The sequence below is a fragment of the Penicillium canescens genome, assembly GCF_028828765.1.
Source record: "Penicillium canescens strain IBT 15451 chromosome Unknown utg000006l_segment0_segment0, whole genome shotgun sequence".
Lineage (NCBI taxonomy): Eukaryota > Fungi > Ascomycota > Eurotiomycetes > Eurotiales > Aspergillaceae > Penicillium > Penicillium canescens.
The window spans coordinates 574,347-598,759 of NW_026703968.1; the positions used below are offsets into that span (position 1 = coordinate 574,347).

Here is a 24,413-nt window from a genome sequence, read left to right on the forward strand (position 1 = left end):
ATCGAACTCATCGCGCACACCACATGGTACTATGGTATATGCATGGCGATGGAGAGAGTTCTATTGCAGAGAATAGAGAATATTCCGATGTCGGATTTTACTCGTCGATAGCATTGCTGTCTATACAAATGGTAGAACTATATGAGAAATCCGTCGGAATTTTGATTTACTTCACGACCACTAACCTCTAAATTACAGAGTCAACGCACTAGGTTTCGGCGCTAATAATCAGGGATGATTGATGTATCCCGTTTTTCCTGACATAATTACTATAGTACTAGCACTCAATGGAAGAAAGGTGTTCGATCAATAGATAGATATCTAGTAGGAAAGTTCACCACACAAGTACAGCAGGATTGATATCGTCGTGTCCTTGGTGTAAATTTAAATTAACATGTGTGTAGAAATATATCGAATGCTAAAGTCAGGTTGCTGCAGGCGAACTACATGTATATATAGATACATTCTATACTGAAGCCGTCCTCTACATATTCTCATGCGTCAAGCATCCTGTATGGCAACTAGGCAAGGGTTTGGCCTCTGCACATATGGTATCTTATTTCCGGCCTTCCAGTGCTTATAGATACTCCAAGACAAAGATATAGATATAGTGCTTTCCCAAATCATACAATAACATAAACCCAAATTCCAATCGGTTGCTGTCAGGAACGCGTAACAACTATTTCTTCCTCACTCACAATAACAATACCAGCCGTTACCAACTCATCTTGCACTACCTCATAGAACGTAGCTTTCCTATTGAACCTCATCAGCATATACCGCATGCGCCGTAACACTGACCGAGACGACAATCACATCTCCGGAGTTTACCACAAACTCATCATAATACGTCGCAAAGTTCGGGTACCACTCATACCACACATCTGTATACGGCTCCCCATCAACCACATAAAAGTCCACCCCAGTTGCAATATAGCAGCTGTGTACGTGCTCCCATCAATGCCGGCCCATGCCAATGCTGCTTGGTATGTGGTTGCGTCAGTCGGTATTGGGGTTGGGGCTGTGATGGTCGCTGAGATGTAGCTGTAGGTTGCATTTGGGGGGCGGATTCTCGAGAATTTCACCAGCCCAGTTGCAGCTGTATGTTCCTTGGATTTCGGCCGCCAGGGTGTGGACTGTCTTGAGACGCGAGAGTTAGGCGGGATTGAACTTTTGGAGGTGGTTGGAGCCGTCTTGTTGCACTAATATGGTACATTGGGAGGACATCAATCGATATGTCGTTTCAACAACAGGCACATGAGCTTCACTTGGAGGTGTGTTTATATATAGACTTCGTTTATCACTCTATATAGATGTTAGTGCTAAATGTCCTAGGAAGCTACGATCTACGGCGTAGCGAGCGTGCGTAAATCAAGGAAAAGGAAAAGGAAAAGAAAAAGAAGAGAAAAGAAAAGCAAATACTCCAAATATATCGCTCGTAATTGTACAGGTCATGAATGGCCAGCATGATTTGATCGAAACAAGGGGATATCACATCGTAACAGGGTATTTTCTCCCGAGGAACAGCCAGTGTCCTCGACTCAGGAATTGTGCTGCTCAATAAAAGGGAATATCACAAAAGCAGAAACGAAAAACAAAACCAGAAAGAAGAAATCGCTCGCTCACTGCCAAGGGTACAAATACAGTCGTGTACTAGCCAGTATTTCTTCACGGAGTAATAGCAGGCAAAAGAAAGATTTGATCGTACACCCAAGCCCCTAGGGTTGATGGTGTGAATGAAATATCTGTTTTGACTGATCACAAGTCCGACAAGGGACACCGACACAGTCATAAATGACAAAGCCAAGTGAATGACAAGAAGAGAAGAGAGCACAGACCCATACCAGTGAGTCTTAACTCATCAGGGTGGTGTTGGGTCTCTGGGGGTGGAATGGGGAATGGGGGAATGGAAGCAATGATTCACGACCAGGGTCCTAGGGTTAATGCACACTCGCAATAAACCATGTGCGACTAGGCTCCGATCATAGAGTCGGAGGTAGAACGCTGGGCGGGGATCAATAGGCATCCAGGGAAAAAAAAAAAAAAAAAAGCTATGCAAGGTGAACGTGGGCAAAAAGGAAAGGGGGCATGGGTAAAGGGAATTGACAATTTGCAGATCCCCGACTGGCGCTGGGGACAACAATATCAAACCCGGGAATTCGCTTCATCGTTCAAGCGCACGCTCTCCCGTGCGACTTTCATAAACTCCGTAGAAAACAGTGCCTGGCAGGGAATATTGACGGAAACATAGCCAGTCGATGGTTCTAATGAACCACCTTCGTCAATGGGGCATCCAAAAACTTTAGAGAATATTGTGATGAGGCTGGATAATAGTTAGCAATGCTCAAATCTTTGAACAAAGACAAACAGATACTTTTTTAGTCTGGCGCAGACCTAAAATTCGGAATTGGCAGCCATGTCGCGGCCAGAGACCTTGTTCTCAGCGATGTGAGCAGCATGCTTGACAGATGTTGGAGGCCCATTAGCCTGGCGAGCGAGTCCGGAGGTACCACTGCGACCACTTTGGCCGCTGCTCTGACTACTGCGGCTGCTAGAACCTTTGCTGCGGTGAGAGTCATCGGTGTCAACAAAGGTAGACATCTGGCGCTGAGTGTACTGCAGCATGGACCGGTTATAGTCGCCCAGCGAAGCGCTGGCAGGGTCCAGAGGCTGGTAAGAGTCGATCATGGTCTCGTTGGACGGATTGTTCATTCCACCCGAGCCAGAGTTAAACATGTTCATGTTATCAGTGCGCTGCATCTGAGCTTGATTCATGGTGGGAAATGTCTAATAAATCATAGAATCAGCATAAGTTGCTCGCAAGGGCTGGGCACTAGGTTAACAGCATGCGCCGCCGGTGACGTGGATTCCGAGAAAAGCAAAGATGAGGCCGACAGAGGGCGATCGCGGGGTGCGAAAAGGTTTTTATGGGTGCATTGTTGACAAAATCCACAGTCGTAATGTTTCGGGTGCAAATAGCACGCTCACCTTTGTATTCTTGGTTTTGTCAAACGACTTGACTGAAGATAGAGGAAGATGTGAAGAAGAATGATCACGGTTGGCTAAGGTTGACCTGAATATTCAACGGTACGGACCAGAATACTGTAAAAGTGTGTGTGGTATGGGGGCGAATCAGAGGAGACAAGGGAAGAGATGGGTTAAATCCGAAGCCAATTTGCGAGCAAGGGTCATATATAAGACACAGCGGTTCCACAAGGGAGGATGAAATCTCATCGGTTGATCGAAGGAGCGAAAGGCAGCTGTGTAGGACCTCTGATACGTCTATAGGCTGCTTAATTTCTCCTGAAAGCATCCATGGGAAATTCGAATAGAGAACTCCACCGATTACAGCGAGCGGAGTATGGTGACATCATTGGCTGAAAGGGGATAATACCCCTACATCATAACAGAATCGGGCTTCCCCCAGCCCTTGGAGATCGGTAAAGGTGACTCTCGACGGCCTGTGGGGGTATACCATCATCAGCGAACGTTATGAAATAGCCCAGCTCCACATGCTCATGGAGACTGGTGAACACCCGACGATATCTCGAGCTGGGCCCACGGTGGATGGGTCAGAGTGCACCGATGAGGTCACTGGGGAATGCAGATGGACCACTGAGTGTCGGAGGCGTTCTGGGATCGGCATCATTGAAGTCTGGTCCCCTGCAGATCTTCGCCCTGACGTTTCCCAAATAATTCACATTTGATGACTATCATGGTCTTTGCTTTTGAACAGTGCGGTGCATTCTGCATTGCAGAAACTTTCTTCTTTGGCCAAACGGAAACAATGCGGACATCCTCGGTGAATTGGCGCCGAATCAGTGGAAAACACACTGTTCTTCCGTGGGGGTATAGAGGGCTCGACTGGTCCAAATAAAATACACGTATAGTAGTCGAGTTGACGTGCATTCTACAGATAGAGGTTTGCATGATATGTGACGCAGTCCAGCGCCTGTGGCGCAAGAAGGTTGTGTGAGGCTCACGAATGGAGCCCGCGACGTCATACCCTCCAGGCATCGGGGCGATCCGAGCATTTGATGCTTTGTCGCCTCATCGGGACCATGACCCCGAATATGAAAACGGAAGAAATCAAAACAACCTCAAATTGATTTGGTGAATGCTATCAAAAGTGGGACTTGCGGAGAATGAAGCTTGAGCCCCATGAGCAAAAGCGAAGAGACCTATACAAAACAGTGGAGACAGTCATAGTGGAGGTTACCGTATACTAAGGACGGCTCTCATTGAACTGCGGAAAAGACAGCAAAGAGAGGGCAATCCATGGAGGGACTTGCCTCTTAGCGCTGAAGTCAGATACCGCCTTGACTATACTGCCGATATACTTCGCATATTGGATTAGTTCTATTACAGTGATACTCATGCACGTGTAACGGGTACATTAGATGAGATTTGATATCATAGGACAGTATATTAACATATCAGCACAACGTGCCACACGTCAGTTGAGATCACAATCCTCACTATGGAGTACAATGTATGCAAGCTTCAACCCGAAGACAGTCCAAAGCCAGTGACCCAGCGGAAACAACCAATTGGTTGGAAGAATCAGTAGGATGCAGCGTGCGAGTGACAGGGGTGTTTGCATAGAACGGGGTCTGAGAAGATCATTTGCATCCCAAATCCCTGGATGGAGGTTGATGGCCAGCGGGGGAGGCGAATTGCCGATCGGCATGACTGCGATGGCCTCGAGATACCCATCACCATATCACCGTGGGGATCGGGAGCTACCAATTATGATAGCAATTGAGATCCGTATACCTGTGACACAAGGGATGTCTCATCCGGGGGAAACACAACCACGTCAGAGTAATCTCCGGGATATCATCCATCCGCTAACTAATTTTCCGTATTTTTGAGAGAATTTTTTCTTGGGTCATCAGGAGGAACCCGTATATCCCAGCTGGGGTCTAGAACAGCATCAGTGAACTGTTTCGTCATATGCTAAAGGGTTATCCGCCGCAGTCTGTATACTCTCGTATGAACAGATTGCAAAATGGAGGTTATGATGCCATGTGATATCAGAGTCGGCGCAATTCTGTACTATGTCGTAAGTAGAAAGGAACTTGTGGAGCCGATGGGGCTTGAACCATATCATGTAGGGTCGGATCACAAAGATGAGATGACCGCATAGAGCTGATCAACTGCATACCCGAAGTTCCATCAGACAAAGACACGAGACACGAGACACCTCAACGTGCTGAGTTGTCTATACATTAGCGTATTGACCAATCTTAGTCCTTAGAACAGCCCACTTTCTTCACTATATCTCGGTTACGTGTGAAAACGGACCACCCCTAGCATGACCCATATGCTTATGAGAAACGCCAGAATGCCCAAAAGGCAAAATGCATGCCGATCAACACATTTTATCACGTTGAGGCTGGTCTCTCATCCCATATTAGATGATATCACTGCCTTTTCGGATAGCATATGAGATCACCGGTAGAGATTGATCACCCCGAACGTTGAAGCAAAACCATACCGTATTATACTCGCGAGCACTGTTTCGTGTCACAGGCTGCTCGTGTCTTCCCAGCAATTGAGCCAGGGGTCGGATGGCCCCCGAATGTCGGCCAGAGTACCTGAGCAGCCAAAAAAAAAAAAAACCTGTTTTTTTGGATCAGATATCGGTCTCGGATTGATCGCATCAGCAGTCAATGCACTGGAGTTCACCGATTTTTCAAGACATACGCTACTCACGCTTGCAACCTTCAGGCATCATATTTGATCACTCAGGACGACAAGGTCGACCTGACGCAAGTAATCCGCTGTTACATCGACACCTCACCTTCTCTACCTCCTCTCGACCCGATCCTTCGGTCTCGACTCATCGATGGACACTCTCGCCTCCTCATCAGAGAATTTCTCGGACACAAAGGGTTCCGTTCTTGCTAGCATCGCCTATCCCCGCTTGTTGGTCATTAGTATCCAACGGCAGTGAAGGCACAGGCATCACAATGGACAAATTGAGGTGGTAGTGATCATTGTTGGAGAGGACAACATCGACGTGACGTAGAAAACCTGCTTTTTCGTATCGGTATGTCGACCATTCTGGTCTGGCTCTTTGGTCTCGACCTGGAGATGGGTTCTCTCGCCTGCTTGCCTCACTGGGGAATTATCCTCGAATAAACCGGTTCCGTCCGTATCCTTCCGAATATCAAACGTTCCCGCTCGTCTTGGTCTCCAGCATCAAACTACGGTGAGTGCACATGTATCATGGCAGTCAGAATCAGGGGACATCGGTGAGGGACCGGCACCATATCTGAAGAGCACAACGTCAATTTGACGCAAGAAACCCGCTTTTCTCCTCTGTATCCCAACCATTTTGAGCTGGTTCTTCGGTCTCGACTCCGGGATGGACTGTTCCGCCTCCTCGTCATTCACTTTCTTTCGAACATAAACCGGTTCTATCCTAGTGAGCATTGAGCATCAAGCATCCCACGACTGCACTCACGGTGGACAGACTTAGGAGACACTAACATCTCCGCAGAAGACAAGTTGACTCGACGCAAGAAACCGGTCTTGTCCATAGACTTGGAGCCGTCGCCCTGGATACTCGGTCTCGACTCAGAGACAGACCATGACATCCTCCAACCGGAGGGCTCCATCATCTCCCATCCTGCCAGAAACAGGTTTCTGACAAGAATGAGCATTGAGCATCCCCAGTCCCTCAGATACACCTGTTCCCCAGATCCAGCGTCGACTGATTGTCTGTAAAGATGCTTATCAGTAAGTGGCTCCACTCACACTTAACTCCACAGCAAGGGAATGCATTGCTACCACAACCAGCCTGCATCGATCAACCCTCGATCCAACCCTTGATCAACCTGTCTCGATGTCAACTACAGTACGTTGTTCGTCCTCCGACACAGCCCTCGGGGGCGGCCTCCTGTCAATAACAAGCAGGGCAAACCCAGAAGATCGACAGCAAACGGGAAGTCGGGAAAGTAGCTGTCATATCGAGTATAATTTCCTGTTTTTTAGTCCAAATGGACAAAGACACCTAATAGATCGTAGCGATGGAAAAAGAAAACAGACACAAGGCCACGCCAGACATAATTGTAGTAAATGCATCATATTATTACTCATGCTCACATCACACATAACCTAAAGAAATGTTATTACGAACCCTTTATCCATATACCTGACTGGAAGCCAACTGAATGGGAAATGAACATACCTTTCCGGGCACCCTGGAAGAAGAAGCGTACAACAAAGACCTGCAACGCCGCCATGGAAACCATCATCAAAGACTCAATAACGCTGAAGTTGAAGATACGGCGCTCGGTACTCCGCACGGTACTAAAGTTACGGTTCTCGCGCGTGCGGAAGTACTTCTGGTTGCGGGAGACGGTTGACAGCTGAGCGGAGAGCTTGTAGATGGATTCCTCCAGGCTGGTGGTTTGTTCGGGGCTGGCGCCTTGGCGGGAGGGCAGTTGGGCGCGCTGTTCATTCTCAACCTGGATTTGCGATGGATTAGTATCTGCTGACGTATTTCCATTTTCTCTGTTTCATAGACTCGAAGACTGCCGAAGGGTCTGGTTTGTTGTGGGGATGGGGATTGTGGCATACCGCAATCTCGAAATCGACCATCTTCTCGGCGAAAGTCGACATCTCGTTGTTGAAGCAAAAGGTGTACTCGCCAACACTCTGGGCAGTGAAGACGAAATCACCCTGGCGCTCCTTTGTTCCGTCTAGGACGATCTTGCCGCCCGGTGCAGTGACGGTGTAGTCGACATCGAAGGATCCACCGGATTGGACCTGCAGCGCACAATGTTAGCGGGCGGTCTCCATGAGGCATGCCTAGTCCATTGGAAAGGAGACTCGGGATAAACGCAATATTGTCGGAAAGCCAATTGGACGTACAGCAAAGTAGAATGCCACCTTGGCGTTGCTCTGGTCAACGTTGGTGAAGAAGCATGCTTTCTCATTCGCCTCGAGCTTGTAGGTGAGTGCAGTGGCAGTCACGGAGGAGACGAGGGATGCCAGGCCGGCGAAGAGAGCAAACCGCATTGTGACAGAGTTATTTGGGGATGGCGGAGGGTTAACATCCGCGTCAGGAGGTTCTGGCCAGCTTTGACTTGCGGTGTTTGTTTTGTTTGCAGCCAAACAAACTTCCGCATACATCGGTCTGCTGCAGGCACTGTACACATATTACACTTGAGTAACCGAACTCAGAGACATCATATAGACTGTATTGTCTTCTACGTGGGCTGGCTACATAAAAGTATACTCAAAGACAAAGAAAAGAGACATGATCATCGCATCGGACCGTTGCTGCTCATGTACCGGATCGCAGCTTTCAGCCCTCCCCCAACTCGTAACCCCCAGCGCCATGAAGAAAATATGGAATAATGACTTCTTTACCGAATGAAGAACCCTTCACTTTTGCCCCAGAAGCTCCGGCTCTTGTTGGCGTGGTCAAGACCCAGGAAGTCATCGGGGCCGCTTGCGACGTCTGACAGGATATCGCCTGGAAGATGTTAGTATTAATGCATGAGATTGGAAAGATATAGTAACTCACCGTCTTCGAGATATTTCGCATTTGAGAACGACGCCCGGGGAACAACAGCGAACTTGATCTTCTCGAAGTTCTTGCCCTTGATCTGCGTCCGGGCAGAAAGCCGTTTCTTTGTCTCGGCGAAGAGTTCGCCCTGGTCGTGGTCAGTATTCTGGCTGGTTAATTAAGACAAACGAAAAACATACCGGCTTGACAACAAACTTGAAGGGAATGCCGTGTGTGCGGTTTGGCTCGCGGTCGAAGCTGAACACGCTGATAACCCGATCCTCCGGCTCGAGGTTCAATTCCTCGGCCGGGATCTTCTCAGCGCACAGCGTGGCGTAGTCATTGATGGCCGAAATATTCTGGTCATCTCGAAGCTCCTTGCACTGCTTTCCACCGTGAGTTTCAGCGACGCGGATCGCCTCGTCACCGAGGTCCAACTTTTGCTGCAGGGCAGCTAAGAGATCGGACACAGTGCCGCTGCGAGAAACCAAAACCTCGACGTTTTCCTATTCTCATGTTAGTCATAGGTCGGCACAGGCCTAGTTGGGAAAGGATATAACGAACCTCTTTGGTAACTCCATCAGGGAGCCATGTCACCTTGAGCAATTTCTTGCTCTCATAATCACTCAGGGCCATATCGAGAACCTCGTAGTATAAAGCATCTGCGCGGTGCATGGTGTAACCATAAGCACCGTATTGGCCATTGAGGATTTGAGAAAGATTCTGGTTGATGGTCCGCTTGAAGAAAGGCTTGGCCTTGCCAGTGCTGGCCATGACGGGGGCGAACCGCAGATGAGTAGGCTCCACCTTGAGGTGCTCGGCAACCTTCTTGGAGAATTGATCGTAGGTCATCTTGCGGCTGAGAGTCAAAGTGAACTCGTCACCTTCATTGGCCTTGATTGGGGCGAATGTGACATCCATGCGGTTCAGCAAGTAATCGTAGAACTGGCGAGCATCCGTGTATAGTGCGGTAGGAGGCAGATCTGACTCCTTCACTGTGCGCTGGAAAGTGATGATGTCGCCATCTTGAATCTCAGATTGCTGGAAAGTCGGCTTGGGCTTCATGAGGTCGATCATGTTGTGTTTGATCTCTTCAAAGAGCAAGAAATCGGTACCGGCCGGCCAATTCATCCTGGAAAGAATTGTCGAGGCAAGTTCGATCACTTTTTGGCTCTTGCGGACATAGACAGATCCCACACCAGACAAAGTTTGGGTCACCACATCAAAGTGCTTCAGGAAAATAAGGATGGATTCGCTGTCGGACCACGCTTTTTCATCGGCAGGGGACGACGCCACCTCCATCCACAACCGGAAGAGATTGCCCTTGGTGCCGAATTTGTTATACGCCTCTTCAAGAGTCACTTCTTGATCACGGATTACCTGATCCGGCCGGGTGGTTTTGTTTTGGCGATTGACCATTACCCAGAATCGGATTGATTCCGGCTTGATACCCCGTTCCTCAGCAATTTCTTGTGCAAATTCCTTCACTTTCTTGGCTCGAAGAGTGCGATACTGCTTGGGAACTGCTGGGTCCTCGGCGGGCAAGTCTGGGCTGGTCAGATCAAAACCGTGGTGTGATTTGAACGTGTCGTCAGTCAAAACACCGACGTTCATATAAAGATGCGCCTCTTCCCTCTCCTTCTTGCGACGCGCCATCTCCACTCGGTCCTCGGATAGACGCTTTTCAATGTGATCGGGCACATCATCCTTTGTGACCGGGAAGAAAACGTCATCCTGTCTCGTCTTTCGAACGTAGACCAGCATGTAAGCGTTGTTTGTGCGAATGGCAGACCGGCCTCCAGTCGCTCCATTAGTGCGCTGCTGGGAGTCACCGTAGTTCTCATCCAGGACTTCCTTGTCAGTAGCGCGGTTGACTCGGTCATCATCGAAGCGGTACCAGTGGCCATCCTTGCTGGGCTTGAGGAAGGCGTAGTAATGTCCGGCATCCAGGTTACCACTGTGAACGAGGACTCCGTGCAATTGGTAAACCCAAGACTCCGACTTGTCAGCACCCTCGGAAAGATAAGGAGCGGCATCAAATTCCATGGGGAATGTGTGAAGATCGTTAACCTTGGCCATCATATCCAAGTTGAGGTCGTACTCGAAACGTTTGAGGTGAAGGTGCAAAACTGGAGGGAAGCTCTCGAAAATGACGCCCTTCTTGGCGTCTTGCAGACCATACGGCTGCCCGGCGTCGTACTTGTTCTCTCCCTCTAGAGTCTCGACCTGGATGTAATCTCTGAAACTGTCGTCTAGGGTCTTGTTGCCTCGAACGTTAAGCTGAATGTCCCAGAAATCCTCCACGCGAGAAGACTCGTAGTCGACGTTAATGCAGGAGATATATGTTTTTGTTTTTCCCACGAACAGATCTGGCAGAACCTTCTCGGCTACAGTGCCCTTCATCTTGTGCTCCAATCGCTCCATGAGCTTCCGCGAGAGCTCCTGTACATCCTGCTGTTCAAAGATCTGGCTAGATTGCCAACCGAAAGATGCTGTGAGCTCGGTTGTCGAGACTGCAGTGTCGCTGGTCTGCAAGTTATAGAACAATCTCTGAAGGGCCCAGGCGCTGTTCTCCCGCGAAGCTTCCTGATCAGTCGGTATTTGATAAACAGCCTAGATATTGGTCAGACTCATCAAGCGCATTCCTGACTAGTTTACTTACCTTGCGGAAAGCGTTTGTGAAGTAAAGCGACTGCAGAAGTGAGTTGAGATAGCAGGTAGCACCCTGGTTCCTCAAACCAACCATTCCAGTCTCCTTCTTCGAGTCATAACTAAGAAAAGGTGAGCTTCTTGTATTGCCGAGATTCTGAAAAAAAAAAAAAAAAAAAAAAAAAAAAAAACCCACTTCTGGAAACTATGCCACAAAACACCCGTGGGATCTTTCACCACTCGGACATATGCTGTGACATTGGCCTCATCGTCCTGGACCAGCGGGACAGATTTGCCTTCCCACGCATCGGCAAACAGGCTTCGGAGATCGTAGAATCGAGTGAAACCCCAGTCACCTTCCTCGGCGGTGAAACGGTGGGTTGCAACTAAAGTTTATATTAGTCTTGCTACACAATTCCTCCAAGACTCAAAATTCTTACCATGATGCACATAAATCGAAGGATCGTTCACGTTCGAGAGAACAAGAGCGAATTGCACACAGGCGTACCAGCCCTCCGGGGGCTCTCCCTCCCACGCATGTTCGAGGTAGAACGAGGCATGTTCGGCGTGGTTACCGTAAGGGAAAAACAGAATGCGCCTATTCACGAGTCAGAGCCAATGTCGGTATAGAGCCTCTCCGGCCAAGAGATTTCAAGCACCCACCAAGGCGAGCCACCACACTGGAAGACTGGGCCGTGAGACTTCTTCTCCATCTTCCGCCAATCGGATAGACGCCATGTATTGTAGGCTTCATCTTGCGTTTCGAGATCGGTGTTCTTGGGGAGGACCCGGGCCATCATCGCCGCATCTATTTCCATAGGAGGCTCTTGGTTAGCTACCATGTCGATTTACAGTGTAACCAAACAAACAGAGCGAGAGAAGTGTGACCGAGGGATCTCATCTGGGCGCCCCTCGGTCGCTTTGTGTCCCAACCCAGACACACTCGCTTATGTTTGTCCGCGTTGGCTGGGAAGGGGAAGGAACAAAGAACGTACGGTCATCGGCAGTTGGCGTCGAGTCGGGCTCGTCGGAGGCAGACCGAGACACGACGACGACATCGGTCTTTTCGGCGGGATACTGCTCATAGTCATCGACAAGCATGTCGTTCTCCGCGAGCTGTTGGCAAGGTTAGCGCAATGACGACACTGAGGGGCACGGTCGCTTACGTTTTCCATCGCGGAAAGCGGCTTCCCGACCAGTCGGCTTGAATGTGAGGATTTTTAAGAGAAAGTAAAGAAGAAAGGAAGAATAGTACAGAGTGGTGGAGGATGCTGAACCTGCAGAACTAATAAGAGCCGGAGCTAACGGTGGCGGAGCGAGGACTCGGCAGTATCAGTGGACCTTCGTTCTTATACAAAGAGAGCAAAAGAGCTCGATTGCAAGGTTGTTTGTAGTATTTCTATATTTATCTTATATGGTGACTTTACAATTACTCTATTTCTACAGTAAACAGATGTGTAAGTAGTAACCTAGGCGAGTTGGATGTCTTGGGGATGTTGCGAGTATCAGTGGACCCCTTCAAATCAAGGTATGGGAGTATATCAAGCCCTAATCCTGATCTCCTAGTACATGCCTAGCTATAGCCAAGTCCATAGAAGACTATAATATCACCTGTGCGTTTGGATCCTCTGCAAATACCAGCCCCTCCGATCCTCATCGGCTAGCTCAACCTGTGCAGCTCTTGACCCGAGGCTAATAGCAGTAGCCCTAGGATTACTCTCCACAGTCAAGTGAAATAAATACCACTAAACAGTAAGATGTAATGTGTGAGCTCACAATTATAAAGAATATAAAAAGAATCCAAACAAACAAGCAGAAACGCCCAAAAAGATCTCCAGTGTGGCATGTCACATGCAGGAATGCCTCACCGCCCGAGACCCCAAAATCTGGAGATGCGATAGAACACTTTGGGGATACTCTTTTGCATGGAGCACAATGCGGTCGAGTTACTCAGCTCGGAGCTGGAATGTACTCCAGTCTCTACCAATACGATGCTACTCAGGAGCCCACAGCCCGCCACCCTGGCGGCCAGTTTCTGCTGTCGATGAGTACGCATGACTCAAGACCTTCTCGGAAACGTATCCCTGGAGTAATGCTGACGCTGTATGTTTGAATAGGTGGGTTGAACGAGCTATTCGCCCTATCAGTCTGCGACAGTTGACCTTTTTGGTCGTACCTTGACCGAACCGCGCCTCATTAGCTCGGCTAACTACGTGCGGACGGAGCTACCAACTCGGTACGTCATGGGAAACACCAGAGAAGATATGTGGGAGCTAACTGGGTGGTGGAACAGCCTTGCGCATCGCCTGCGAGATATCCAACAGCTGCCCTATGTGGTGGTTGCCAACCCGCATCTCACCCTCGTGTATGAATTGTACTACAAAGCGTTTGAGACGGTTCGGGTAGTGCCTGAGATTCGGAGCCTCGAAGATAATGATCGTTTCTGTGACATTCTTCGGGGAATGCTCAAGGAGCATTTGGTCGCGATTCCCAACCTAGCTATGGGCGTATTGGAGTGCCGCAATCTCGCCCCCGCAGATGAGATGGATAGGTTGATGAACACACTTCTGCGAGCGGTATGTGCATATGATCCTGGCTCGACCTGCTATTGAACTGACATGATTGGATCATGATAGAGAATCTCCCGTCGAGTCATCGCTGAGCAGCACCTAGCTCTGACCGAGACGTTCAACTCACCGTGGCATTTCCCTGATTCACACGATCGAACCGATATGAACGCCGATTTCGTGGGAGAAGTGTTCCTCAAGTGCAAAGCGAAGGAGGTGGTCGAACGATGTGGAAGGGTTGCACAAGATCTGATGCGCAAGAGCACGGAGTCGACCCAGATACCTGCCATCACCGTCCAAGGCCATGTAAACGCCACTTTCCCGTATATCCTCAGTCATCTGGAATATATCATCGGAGAGCTTCTCCGCAACTCCGTGCAAGCAGTCATGGAGAAATATCAGCATTCATCACAACCCCCGCCTCCCATCGAAGTGCTCGTGTGCGAGACTCCGCAGCATGTAATAATGCGCATCTCAGACCAGGGAGGCGGAATCCCACGAGAGATCCTCCCATATCTTTGGTCGTTCAGCAAGGGGCCTCGCACCCAGTCCCGGCTGGAAAACCTCGGCCAAGTCCCTGCAATGGCGGCTACAATGCAGGAGCTGCAGGTGTCACACGAGCGCAAACAGGCCGACCGGGAATCATACCACGAAGGATCCCTGGACACCCTGACATCACGGCCACCCAATCTCCGTCTGGGCATGGGTTTGCCTATGAGTCGGGTGTATGCTGAGTACTGGGCGGGCAGTCTCGAGCTGCATAGTCTGGAGGGGTACGGTGTGGATGCCTTCCTGCAGATCTCAAAGCTTGGCAACAAGAACGAGCAAGTTACCACTCGAGCGGCAATTGATGCGGTGTGATGTGGACAAGGAGTCCCAGTACCTCTAGTACTTGCCTATCTATGTACTCTGTACTGCCCTGTGTATCCTGTACTTGCACCGCCACATACGCCACAACCCGGAATGACGTCAGCATCTCCGATCGACGTTTGGGCAGCGAATGAAATGTCTCAGCCAACTTTCAGCCCTACACGAGTTGCATCGACCATGAAACGCATTAACTCCCCTGCCGATGACAACATCCCTATTTATATCTTCCTTCCCCTTTTCGCAATCCTCCTCCTCAGTTTTCTGGCTACTACCAGGTCAAGCGATCCCCCAAATCTAAACAATATACCGAACCTACAACCACCACCATGGCAGGCACTTGCTCGATGCTCTGTTTGATCGTTATCACATTATTCAGTAAGTGGTCTGAGACTACTGTGTTTCTGCCTGGAATTACCCCTCAAAAAAGACCCGTCATGGTCAACACTCTTGCCGGACTCCACCCCAGAAATGATGAGAACCAGATACTAACAACCACCAGTTCCTCCCCTGGGAGTTTTCCTCATCTCAGGCTGCGGCGTCGACTTTTGGATCAACGTCCTCCTCACCATCCTCGGGTGAGTCCATTATCAAACGAACTCAAACCCCCCAGATTTAACAACTAACCGGTGACTTCTGACAGCTACTTCCCCGGTCACATCCATGCCTTCTACCTAGAATATGTCTACTACGACCGCCGCAACCGCGATCCCCTAACCCGGAACGCCCAACGACCAGCCCCGGGTGTCTACTCTACTCGCATCCAAAACGGAGGTCATCATGCGCATTCCCCGACGCATGCTCCTGCCGATAGGGGCTACGGTACTATGTGATTTCTGCAATCACCCGAGACCCGTTGTTGAGCTCTCTCGACAACGAAACCACTATTTTTGAACTTTCTCAGCGAATACTTATTGTCAGGTCTCTTCATAGCGTCCGCCCTTGTTTTTCGGGAATGACTCTTCTCCTCGTGCAAGCAATGAAATAACAAGGACCAAATGCAATTCTTAATGGCTCGATTCTATATCCTCGTATCTCACTCGAAATGTAATAAATGACGAGGTCACGGCCAAACATTACCAAAGAAGACCATACACCATACACCATAGACCTATGGACTCTCCTTCACCTTGGCCTCAGCAGCAGCCTTCTTATTCCCCTTCAACTCGGGGAAATCAAAAGCCTCACTGGAAACAATAGTCCCAGCGGTATGCGGCACAGCCCCAGTATTAGGAGCCCACCACAAAGCCCCAACCCAAGGCTGAACATTCCACCCAACATGCAACGTCACATTCTGACGCTCAGCAAGTCTCCCCGTAATATCACTAATCTGATACTTGCCCTTCTGACCCCGCAACCGAAGAAGACCAGGCGTCACCGCCTCATCATTCTTCTTCTTATTCTTAGCAGCCGCGGTCTTAGAAATAGACTTCCCAGCACCAGCTCGCTTCTTAATGCGCCGCTTGGCAGCCGCCGCCGAAGGAGTAATTGATTCCGGCACGCGGGCAAGGATTTCGTCTTTCAGGATATCCCAGGAATAGGGCGAGGGCGCGGCCTCAATGATCGTGTCCCAGATTATGGCTTCGGAGTTGCGGACTTGCGAGCTTGGTTTGTCGGAGGAGGAGTAGCTGGCGTAGACATAGACGAAGAGTTGTTTTGTGTTCCAGTTGAAGAGGGGGCTTAGGTCTGCGTCTAGGTCGAAGCGGAGCTGGGCGTATTCTTCGCGTTTGGTGGAGTAGTAGTGTGGTCTGCCTTTGACGCTGTTGTTTGGGAATTGGAGGTTAGTAAATTGGTCTTCTTCTTTCCTTTTCTAATAGTACTGATGTGTATACGTGTAGAGAAGGTGGGTTGGGGGCCGAGTCGCGAACTTACACCTGTACGTTCTTCAGCTGTACTGAGGCCGTGGCGGTATCTGCTGGGAAGAGCAGCACTGACACTGCGGCCAGTGCGCTCACCACCAGCGCGACAGTGGTAAAGAATCCGAAGACGGACTGTACGCGGTTCAAGGAGGAATGCATTGTTGATGGAGGAAGAGAAGGGCGGATGAAGCCAGCTGGGCCTGTTTGTCCTTATCGATAAGGGAACTATATCTATACCAGCACTGCCTTCTCCTCTCTCTCTATCTCTCTCCCTCTCTTTTTTTGTATATATGTTTTTCGCTTCTCTTTCTCTTTCTCTTTCCTATCCCTTCATCTCACCGATTTATCATCTTCTCTTCTCCAAAGAATCCCATCTCGTCAATCACACATCCCGATAACCCAGCTCAACCCTCACCCCTCACCTGTCAAAATGGGAGACAACACCCTCTTCTTCTATGGTAAGACCCAATAACCCAGAATAAAGCTATTTGAGCCAACACTAAACTCGCCAGGGACCCTAATGGCCCCGCAAGTCCTCCACCGAGTAATCCACGGCCAAGCAAACCCAGAGCCCTGGCAAAAAGCCATGCTAAGCTTCCAACCCGCAATCCTATACGGCTACCGACGCCATCGCGTGCGGTTTGCCGATTACCCAGGAATAGTACCGGTAACCGGTACAGAGACAGAGTCAGACAACAAACCATCAACTCAATCAGCTTCATCAGCATCATCTGCAGCTCCAGCATCAACACACAACACAGTTCTAGGAATCCTCGTGACAGGCCTAACAGAAGGCGATATCCACCGCCTCGACAAATTCGAAGGATCAGAGTACACACATAGAAAAGTCACCGTGCGGACCTTGCGCACGGTCAAGCATGCAGAGGCCGGAGAGACAAGAGATACTCCCAACGACGGTGGAGAAGACCATTTGAAGGATGTTTTGGATGCGGCTAGTGCTGAGACTACGTCTACGACTGAAGGCGAGGAAGTGGATGCTATGACATATGAGTGGATTGGTGGGACAACTCGGCTTGAAGAGGCTGAGTGGGATTTTGAGACGTTTAAGAAGGAGAGGATGGCTTGGTGGGTTGGGGCGGACGAGAGTGAGTGGTAGAGAAGTTATGGAATGGGGGGTTGCTGGAGAATGGGGTTTTGAGGGTGTTTGCAAGATAACTCAGACTAGAACTAAAACTAGAACCAGAACTGGGACTCGAACTCGAACTTGAAAATACCCATGAAGATGAAATAAATGTATTGCAATGCAGACTGTGGTATCTCATGCCTTCCACTCAAACGACACTTGAAACCGAAACCGAAATCTCAAGTGAAGGAATTCTTAACAAACGCCAACAACTGAAATACCGCGACGAACCTGGTATTAACGTTAAAACCAAATCAGAAAAAGAAAAAGAAAAAAAGTGTGGATGCATATGCATATGCTAAATGACCGAAGTCTGTACTCGACCGAAGAAATGTATTCAATAAAAGACCCTATTAGACAAGAGATGGGAAATAAACACATTCATCCCTTGCGCGAAGGACCCCGTGGACTCCGTCGTATCCGTTCCACTGACGTTCGTGTGGGTGTGCCTGGAACTTGATGTTCTTCTTGGCTATCAGGGACTTGAATGACCGGTTCTTCCTTAACAGGCGAAGAGCGGGCACTTCGCTCCTTTGGGGGTTTGAGGTGTTTGGAGGGAGTTGCTGATTTGGGGGCCGATCTTGTGAGAGGGACCATCTGAACCTGGTCCAGACTTGAGTCTTCGCTCTCCTGCTCTTCTGTCTTTCGGGTTGTACGGGGTCCGAGTTCCACGGTTACGGAGTCCTTTGGTTTTTTGAGCTGCTGTTGAGGCTGTGGCTCCGGGATCTCCTCCACTTTTTCAGTCTTCTCTTGTGCTGACAGGGGTGGGCCTAGCAGGAAAGAGATTGGCTGTCGATCCGCCATGACCTGCGCAGGTTCGGCCTTGTATTTGTTGGCTTGTCTCTGTTCGTCGTAAAGCTCATCGAGGAAATCGCGAAGGCGCCGGCGTAGGAGACCCGAGCCCAAAGGAGGGAAGTCGAGATGAGAATCCATATCACGCTGGAGCGTTTTCGTGATGAAGTCATCAGGGCTCTGGACAAACTTCTCCAAGTAGGCAAGCAGGTAAAGGCCGCAGTCGGAAAAGTTTGGCTGAAGAGGGATTTGACGTGCGCACATGCCCTTGATTGTCTTCGTGTCGATTTCCACGCCACGCTTAGCCATTGCTTCGCGGCAGATGTAGTCTTTGAGCATTCTGACAGTAGTGCTGCGGCCGATGCCGAGAGAATCAAATGTGATAATGGAGGTCTGGCTGGGACTCAACCTGGGTCCTTTCCGTGTTTTCTTCTCGGGCTTGCTCGCTGACTTGGTTGCTCTAGTCTGGTCAACAGTGAGCTTCTGAGGCGTGGGAGTGAAGAACTTTGTGATTGGAGCAGTGGGAGCTTCGTCTGGTTCCGGCCAAGAGTCTTCGGCAGATTGCTGGTCCTCTGACTTGTTCCCAATCGAAAGGAAAGAAAATGACTTCCGGGTTTCACTCTCCTTCGAACGTCTCTTAGACGTCGATTTGGATGATTCGTCAGAGGTAGCTTCGGACTCTGGCACGGATGCCTGTTCCGGTTCAGGAGTTTCGCGTATTTCTTCCACCTCATTATGGGGCCTGGGAGATTCCTTGCCGTTTATAGGTGGTTGGGCCGACTCCGCAGGGTCCGCAGACTCGAGAGCCAAACTTGGCAAGTTGCAAATGATAGCAACATACCAATGAGCATTCTCATTAATGGGAACGACAACATAATCATACGTGAAAAGATCAACAGCGCGAGTCCACTTCTCCACACCACCATAGTTGATCCCGCGCTCACCTCGAGCAGTATTTGTGAGGGTTGCAAAGAAGTAAGAATTGAAAAAGTAGATCCGCTCGGCCGCCTTCTTGTTGGTACGCTCAAGATGATCCTGAATGAAACGCATATAGAATGCGATAAGGTTGTCGTTCAAGAACTCGTCCGGAAGAAGTCGGTCACGGTCATCGAGGTTAACCTCAGCTTTTTTCTTCCCGTTTCGGGGATAAACCAACGATTTCTTCCACTTGTCGCGGCCGGTATCATTTTTGAGATATGCAGCTTCTTTGCCGGAGTCTTCGCCGTCATGTCGGTCGTTCTTTTTCGGCGCACGACGTGCCGAAGATCGAGTCTCTCGTTCGGGTGGGTCATGGATAGCCTTGAAAGGTCTCACGGGAATCTCGACTCCGGCGTCGGCGTCGGTATCAGGGCGATCTTTCTTGTCTTCCGACTTTTTCCTGGACTCGATATTGCCGTCCGTCCATTTCGAAGATAGCTTGCTATCACGCTTGTCTTCAAGTAACGACTCATCCCCAAACTCGCCATTTGCATCCTGCAAAAAGTCTGAGATCTTTCGTCGTGGGGTGGAGGTCACCTTGGGCACAGGAGCGGGATCTTCCGTGTGATCATCGAGAACAGTGTTCTTGGACGGGGTCCCACACTGTGCCACATCCTTTTCATGTCTTGCAAACGCCTTGTCCATCCATTTCCTATTTGCATGTTAACAGATGAAACCTTAAGAGAAAGCCTTGAACATTAACACATACATGTCTCTTTCAAGTACAGTAACATTGGCGACTTGCAACCTTGTGATCAAAGCAGTCTTCTGGGCTTTAGTCGAAAACTCGATGTCTAGTATTTGGCCAGCCCCGGTAGAACCCTGCGAAAGCTTGATTCTAACTTTCCGGCTTGGGTCCTCGCCAGAAAAGACTTGACGAACATGTCTGAAAAGAATCTGTATGTCGCTACCACTGTCAAGTAGATATCCGGAGATATCAAGTCCATCTGGTCCCATATGTAAAGTAGCAGTCTCTTCTTTCATGCATGAGTTGGTAAATTGTCCAATTCGAAAAAAGGACACTTGCAATGGAATGCGAATATCAGCGTTCTTGTGAGAGCGCTTAGTCCGCTTCGGACCTTGCCGTGGTGATCCGGCGAAGTCAGTAGATCGAATGTCGGTGGGTGAGCGTTTTCGACGAGGACTTTCAACCCGATCCTCGTTTTTGCGTGCGTGGGTGTAGTTAATAATGGTCGCCCAGGACTTGGGCAATGGCTGAGTCGTAACATCACCTTGAAGTTCGTCCGGACTTTCAGGGTCAGATCGACGAGCTGTCTCAGAATCACCAGCAGGCTTCGTTGAACCTTCAATCTCGTCCAGCAGAAGGGACCTCGAGGCCCGATCTGGATCGCCATTGGCTTTAGATAGGGAATTTAGGACGTCAAACCGATTGCGGCGTTGTTGCGTGGCAATTTCCGAGAAGCGTTCAATTTGAGATACCCGAGAAGAGCCGCGAGCATCCCGAGCACGACGAGGACTGCGCGACAACATATTTTCCGTGTCTCTGAACTCGTCGATCTCCATTGCACGATACTTTCCTTTGGACTTGGAGGGAGCGAGTGGCGAAGTATGAGGTGAGCGATTTCTGATCGAGTCCGTTGCGCTCATATCATCATTTACAAGATCAATCGGGTCACTTTGTCGTCGCCTCTTATTCGGTCGATTAGATTCCTCAAATGCATCATCCAGATGAGAGGATTGCTTTGCGGTCGAATTCTGCTTATTTGTTTTCCCTTGGGAGCGGACAGGTCCACTCGTTCGTCCATTTTGCGAGCGCGAGATATGGTCCATTGGGGAGAACCCGAAGCTAGCCTGCAAGTAACACATCAGACAAAAGGCCACACTCATAAAAAGATTCGTAGAAACTCACCCCCGGCTTTTTGTTCTTCGGTAACGTTTGCCCAGGTGTGATCTTAACCCCGTTCTGAGCGTCCCTTTCAAAAACCACCTGTCAGCACCAATATTCCAATTCGCATAACGTTCAATCGCATAACATACCTGGTGTACGTCCCTCCCAATAAGCGGACCTCATCTTTTCGATCTTGGGAATTGGCCCGCTTATCCTTGTTCACCATCTGCGGCGACTGGCCCAGCCTGGGGAAAGGTAGGTTTGTAAGTCTTTGCCTGGCGGCGGGGTGTGGCATGGGGAGCATGATCTAACCAGGTGCCGAGCGCTAGAAAAGGCTGCGAATTCCGCTCGCGAAGTCGTTCGCGTGCAATTGGGGATCCAGGTTGAGAGGGGAATGTATCGACATAACTATGAAGCGCCTGCGTATATTGGATTAGTTTCAAGATAGACGAGGCAAGTCAAGAACACGAATGATAAGCGACACGCGCCGCGCTGAAAGGAGAAAAGTGACCGGTGTGGCGCGGCGCAGTGCTACGGCGTTGGTTCGCATATGAAAAGGAAACCTGTTGCAAAAGCAAATATCGGCGAGACGGGTAGATACGCACCTCTGGATGTGTAGAGGGAGGAACGTCCCCGCCAGCGGTCACTTCACTGGGATAGGTGTCGTCGTCGGATCCGGAAATGAAGGGGTTGTGAGAGGGTTGGGCACGTCGAGTGCGAGGAGGAGGGGTCGTGGTTGGTCCACGCTGGACTGCAGACCGTTGATCTTGGGGCTGTCGGCGCGGCGACAGAGCAGTGACGAAGTCGGACAGACTTTCAAACCAAGGCATCAAGACAGCCACAGGTTCATGGCACTCTGCGTCGCATAAGATTCCATGCCAGTTTAGTTGATCCCGTTATCTTTCTTTTTCTTTCTCCATTCCTGGGACCAAAGCACGCCGCATCGTCATGGTCAGGGCGGTGAGAATCTATCAACGCCTGAGGATTCAGGCGCCAACTTTATAAGTTAAGTTAACTAATATCGGACCCGAAGTATAGTTACTTCGTATACGACGAGGGATCGTTCATTGTGACACGCTTTATGCTGAAATGGTGATTGGGCTGGTCGGTACCTCGCCGGCGCTGGATGAACTACAACCAAGGCAAGTTCAGCTCCCTAAAAAAGGGATGATATCGCACCATGACGCTTTACAAGGAATAAATAGGGAAGTATAGGTTACTCTCTGGTGAGAAAAGCATTAGCAGCTGATGCTGCATTCATGGTGCATACAAAAAGGGAAACATCACGCATAAGCTCGGCAAAACAAAAAGAAGAAGCATATCGCAGATGAGTTCACTCAAGACATAAATCAAATCAAACCGCTGAGTTCGCCTCGATGCCCCACCGCCCCTAAGACCCAAACGCGTCCCAATGATTCGTGAATGAAGGTTTTTTTTCGGGTTTACTATACAGGGCCCAAGGCCAGGCTGGGATCTCAGATCCATTCACAGGGCCATAGCCTTGACTTTGTCGGAATCGTCAGTGCCTGTGCGCCGCCGTTCCTGGTGAGTGGGAGCGGTGGCTTTTTCTTGGCGGGCCTGATCGATTGCTGAGCGCTGTGCAATGCTGTCATCGTGGCTCTTCCAGATGATGTTGGTGTCTGCGGGGAATGCTAGGAGGCGCTTGATCGTTTCTCTGCATGAACGTTAGATATGGTAATTGGGACTTTGTAATACAGCAAATCATACCTAATCTTGATGTTGCGCCCACCGTCGATCCTTGTCCAGACACTCAACACATCTTCGCCGCCCCGAACGCTCAGCACGGCGCCGCAGACTTCGTCTCCAGCCTCCGCGAACTGATCACCGACCATGGCCAAAAGCAAATCCTCCCAGTAGCGGTCAGACACACCCTTCTTAAAACGCACAATCCACTTGCCACCCCGCTTATTGGCCTCATCCTCCCAAACAGGACGGATACCCTTCTTAAAGATATGGTAGTCGGAAACAGTCGGAAGAAGAGATGGGCGCTTAAGGTGAGAGTAGACTGCCCAGAAACTCTCTACCGAGGATATGGAAGCAAGCGGGACGGTGGACTTCTCGTAGTCGGAGTATTTGGGAGTAGGAGGGCGGTACCAGACGATCCACGTCGACTTGAGGGGGTGCTCGCCAGGAGCAGAGACAGAGGGATCAAAAACCTTTTGTCGTAGAGCTTCGTCATGATCCAAGATCTCACGGCGTTCTCCGGGTGTTTTCAACTCGGAGCCACCGGGAGTCTTGGGAGCACCGAATGAGGCGAATGCGCCAGATCCGAGGCCGAAGGCGGAGGAGGCATTGGTAGATGGCGAGGAGACACCGCCGGATAGCGGGGATATTGCGTTAAAGGGATTCGAGCGACCATGCGAGCTGTCCGGCCCGAAGCGTTTCGATGCGCGGGGCATTTCAACCCGAGCGCCACCATCTTTGCCTTCCGTACCGGACATTGAAAGTGACAACTTTGAGGAACTGAGGGTGGAAGAGAAGAAGCTTGGTCAGTGACCATGTTCCCCCAGCCGGAGGAGGGGCACTTACTTTGCCCGACGGGTCCACAGGTTTGCATTATCCATCGCGGCGGGTGAGAAGTCTGCCCGAAACACGAGCGGTCATCAGGGGGAGAGAAGAGAGTCCGATATATCCGTTACACAAAGATGAGACGCCCGCGCTATGATCTTAGTGACGTAGGGTGGTAGGGTTTAGGCTCGGATGATTCTGCGCAGGAATTCGGCGGAGGGAGAAAAGGGTATGAATGCGTGAAGGTGGTATTGAGTAAGATAGAAAATAGAAAAAGAATAGAAGAGAGAAATAGAGAGGGTATCGAGTGTAGGTATGTAGTTCAGATGAGTGCAAAGAGGGAAAACTGTCGATGGATCGGAGACTCGACCTGGGCAGCTTCCACCCAATCACAGCCGCTTTCGCCTGCAGTGCCCGCACCGTCTTTTTTCCTTTTTTCCCTTTTTCTTCGCGCGATTTTCTTCTTTTTCTTCTTTTCTTTCTCCAAGACCACCAACTCAAATCAACGCTGGCGACTCATCCTTTTTACAGCTCTGGCGTTTCCGATGTGTGTGTCGAGATCAAATGAATCGCATCTAAAACCATCATCACGAGGGCTTTATAGCTACCCATGAAGCGTTGATGACCTGATTGACGGCACATTTCTTGACTATGT

The 24,413-nt window shown here is 49.9% G+C and overlaps 9 protein-coding genes across 9 annotated transcripts; 3 read left to right on the forward strand and 6 right to left on the reverse strand.

Annotated features, from left to right (window-relative positions):
- Positions 1 to 2,394: 2,394 nt before the first annotated feature.
- On the reverse strand, positions 2,395 to 2,775 carry N7446_009150 (uncharacterized protein; the record flags this gene model as incomplete). Its single annotated transcript, XM_058517895.1, has 1 exon — positions 2,395 to 2,775. The coding sequence occupies one exon, from the start codon at positions 2,773 to 2,775 to the stop codon at positions 2,395 to 2,397; it is 381 nt and encodes a 126-aa protein (XP_058368683.1).
- A 4,339-nt stretch (positions 2,776 to 7,114) lies between these two features.
- On the reverse strand, positions 7,115 to 8,031 carry N7446_009151 (p24 family protein; the record flags this gene model as incomplete). The annotated part of the gene is made up of 4 exons (XM_058517896.1): positions 7,115 to 7,125; positions 7,199 to 7,478; positions 7,591 to 7,779; positions 7,885 to 8,031. The coding sequence occupies 4 exons, from the start codon at positions 8,029 to 8,031 to the stop codon at positions 7,115 to 7,117; spliced, it is 627 nt and encodes a 208-aa protein (XP_058368684.1).
- Positions 8,032 to 8,381: 350 nt separating this feature from the next.
- On the reverse strand, positions 8,382 to 12,348 carry N7446_009152 (ubiquitin-specific protease UBP15; the record flags this gene model as incomplete). The annotated part of the gene is made up of 10 exons (XM_058517897.1): positions 8,382 to 8,491; positions 8,543 to 8,672; positions 8,725 to 9,030; positions 9,089 to 11,137; positions 11,187 to 11,295; positions 11,370 to 11,559; positions 11,614 to 11,771; positions 11,837 to 11,981; positions 12,169 to 12,289; positions 12,340 to 12,348. 10 exons carry the CDS (start codon positions 12,346 to 12,348, stop codon positions 8,382 to 8,384), a joined length of 3,327 nt encoding a protein of 1,108 aa, XP_058368685.1.
- Positions 12,349 to 13,139: 791 nt separating this feature from the next.
- Positions 13,140 to 14,601, forward strand: N7446_009153 (protein kinase PKP2; the record flags this gene model as incomplete). Its single annotated transcript, XM_058517898.1, has 4 exons — positions 13,140 to 13,262; positions 13,321 to 13,409; positions 13,467 to 13,749; positions 13,810 to 14,601. The coding sequence occupies 4 exons, from the start codon at positions 13,140 to 13,142 to the stop codon at positions 14,599 to 14,601; spliced, it is 1,287 nt and encodes a 428-aa protein (XP_058368686.1).
- Positions 14,602 to 14,936: 335 nt separating this feature from the next.
- Positions 14,937 to 15,625, forward strand: N7446_009154 (YqaE/Pmp3 family membrane protein; the record flags this gene model as incomplete). Its single annotated transcript, XM_058517899.1, has 3 exons — positions 14,937 to 14,985; positions 15,110 to 15,185; positions 15,251 to 15,625. 3 exons carry the CDS (start codon positions 14,937 to 14,939, stop codon positions 15,438 to 15,440), a joined length of 315 nt encoding a protein of 104 aa, XP_058368687.1. The 3' UTR covers positions 15,441 to 15,625.
- A 93-nt stretch (positions 15,626 to 15,718) lies between these two features.
- On the reverse strand, positions 15,719 to 16,625 carry N7446_009155 (signal peptidase complex subunit SPC3; the record flags this gene model as incomplete). Its single annotated transcript, XM_058517900.1, has 2 exons — positions 15,719 to 16,367; positions 16,480 to 16,625. The coding sequence occupies 2 exons, from the start codon at positions 16,623 to 16,625 to the stop codon at positions 15,719 to 15,721; spliced, it is 795 nt and encodes a 264-aa protein (XP_058368688.1).
- A 271-nt stretch (positions 16,626 to 16,896) lies between these two features.
- Positions 16,897 to 17,583, forward strand: N7446_009156 (gamma-glutamylcyclotransferase family protein; the record flags this gene model as incomplete). Its single annotated transcript, XM_058517901.1, has 2 exons — positions 16,897 to 16,924; positions 16,979 to 17,583. The coding sequence occupies 2 exons, from the start codon at positions 16,897 to 16,899 to the stop codon at positions 17,581 to 17,583; spliced, it is 633 nt and encodes a 210-aa protein (XP_058368689.1).
- A 408-nt stretch (positions 17,584 to 17,991) lies between these two features.
- Positions 17,992 to 22,059, reverse strand: N7446_009157 (uncharacterized protein; the record flags this gene model as incomplete). The annotated part of the gene is made up of 6 exons (XM_058517902.1): positions 17,992 to 20,032; positions 20,090 to 21,192; positions 21,251 to 21,314; positions 21,379 to 21,474; positions 21,542 to 21,648; positions 21,835 to 22,059. 6 exons carry the CDS (start codon positions 22,057 to 22,059, stop codon positions 17,992 to 17,994), a joined length of 3,636 nt encoding a protein of 1,211 aa, XP_058368690.1.
- A 373-nt stretch (positions 22,060 to 22,432) lies between these two features.
- On the reverse strand, positions 22,433 to 24,096 carry N7446_009158 (eukaryotic translation initiation factor 4E). The gene is made up of 3 exons (XM_058517903.1): positions 23,780 to 24,096; positions 22,958 to 23,713; positions 22,433 to 22,904 (listed from the first exon to the last, which is right to left on the reverse strand). Exons 1-3 carry the CDS (start codon positions 23,812 to 23,814, stop codon positions 22,715 to 22,717), a joined length of 981 nt encoding a protein of 326 aa, XP_058368691.1. The 5' UTR covers positions 23,815 to 24,096; the 3' UTR covers positions 22,433 to 22,714.
- Between the last annotated feature and the right edge of the window lie 317 nt (positions 24,097 to 24,413).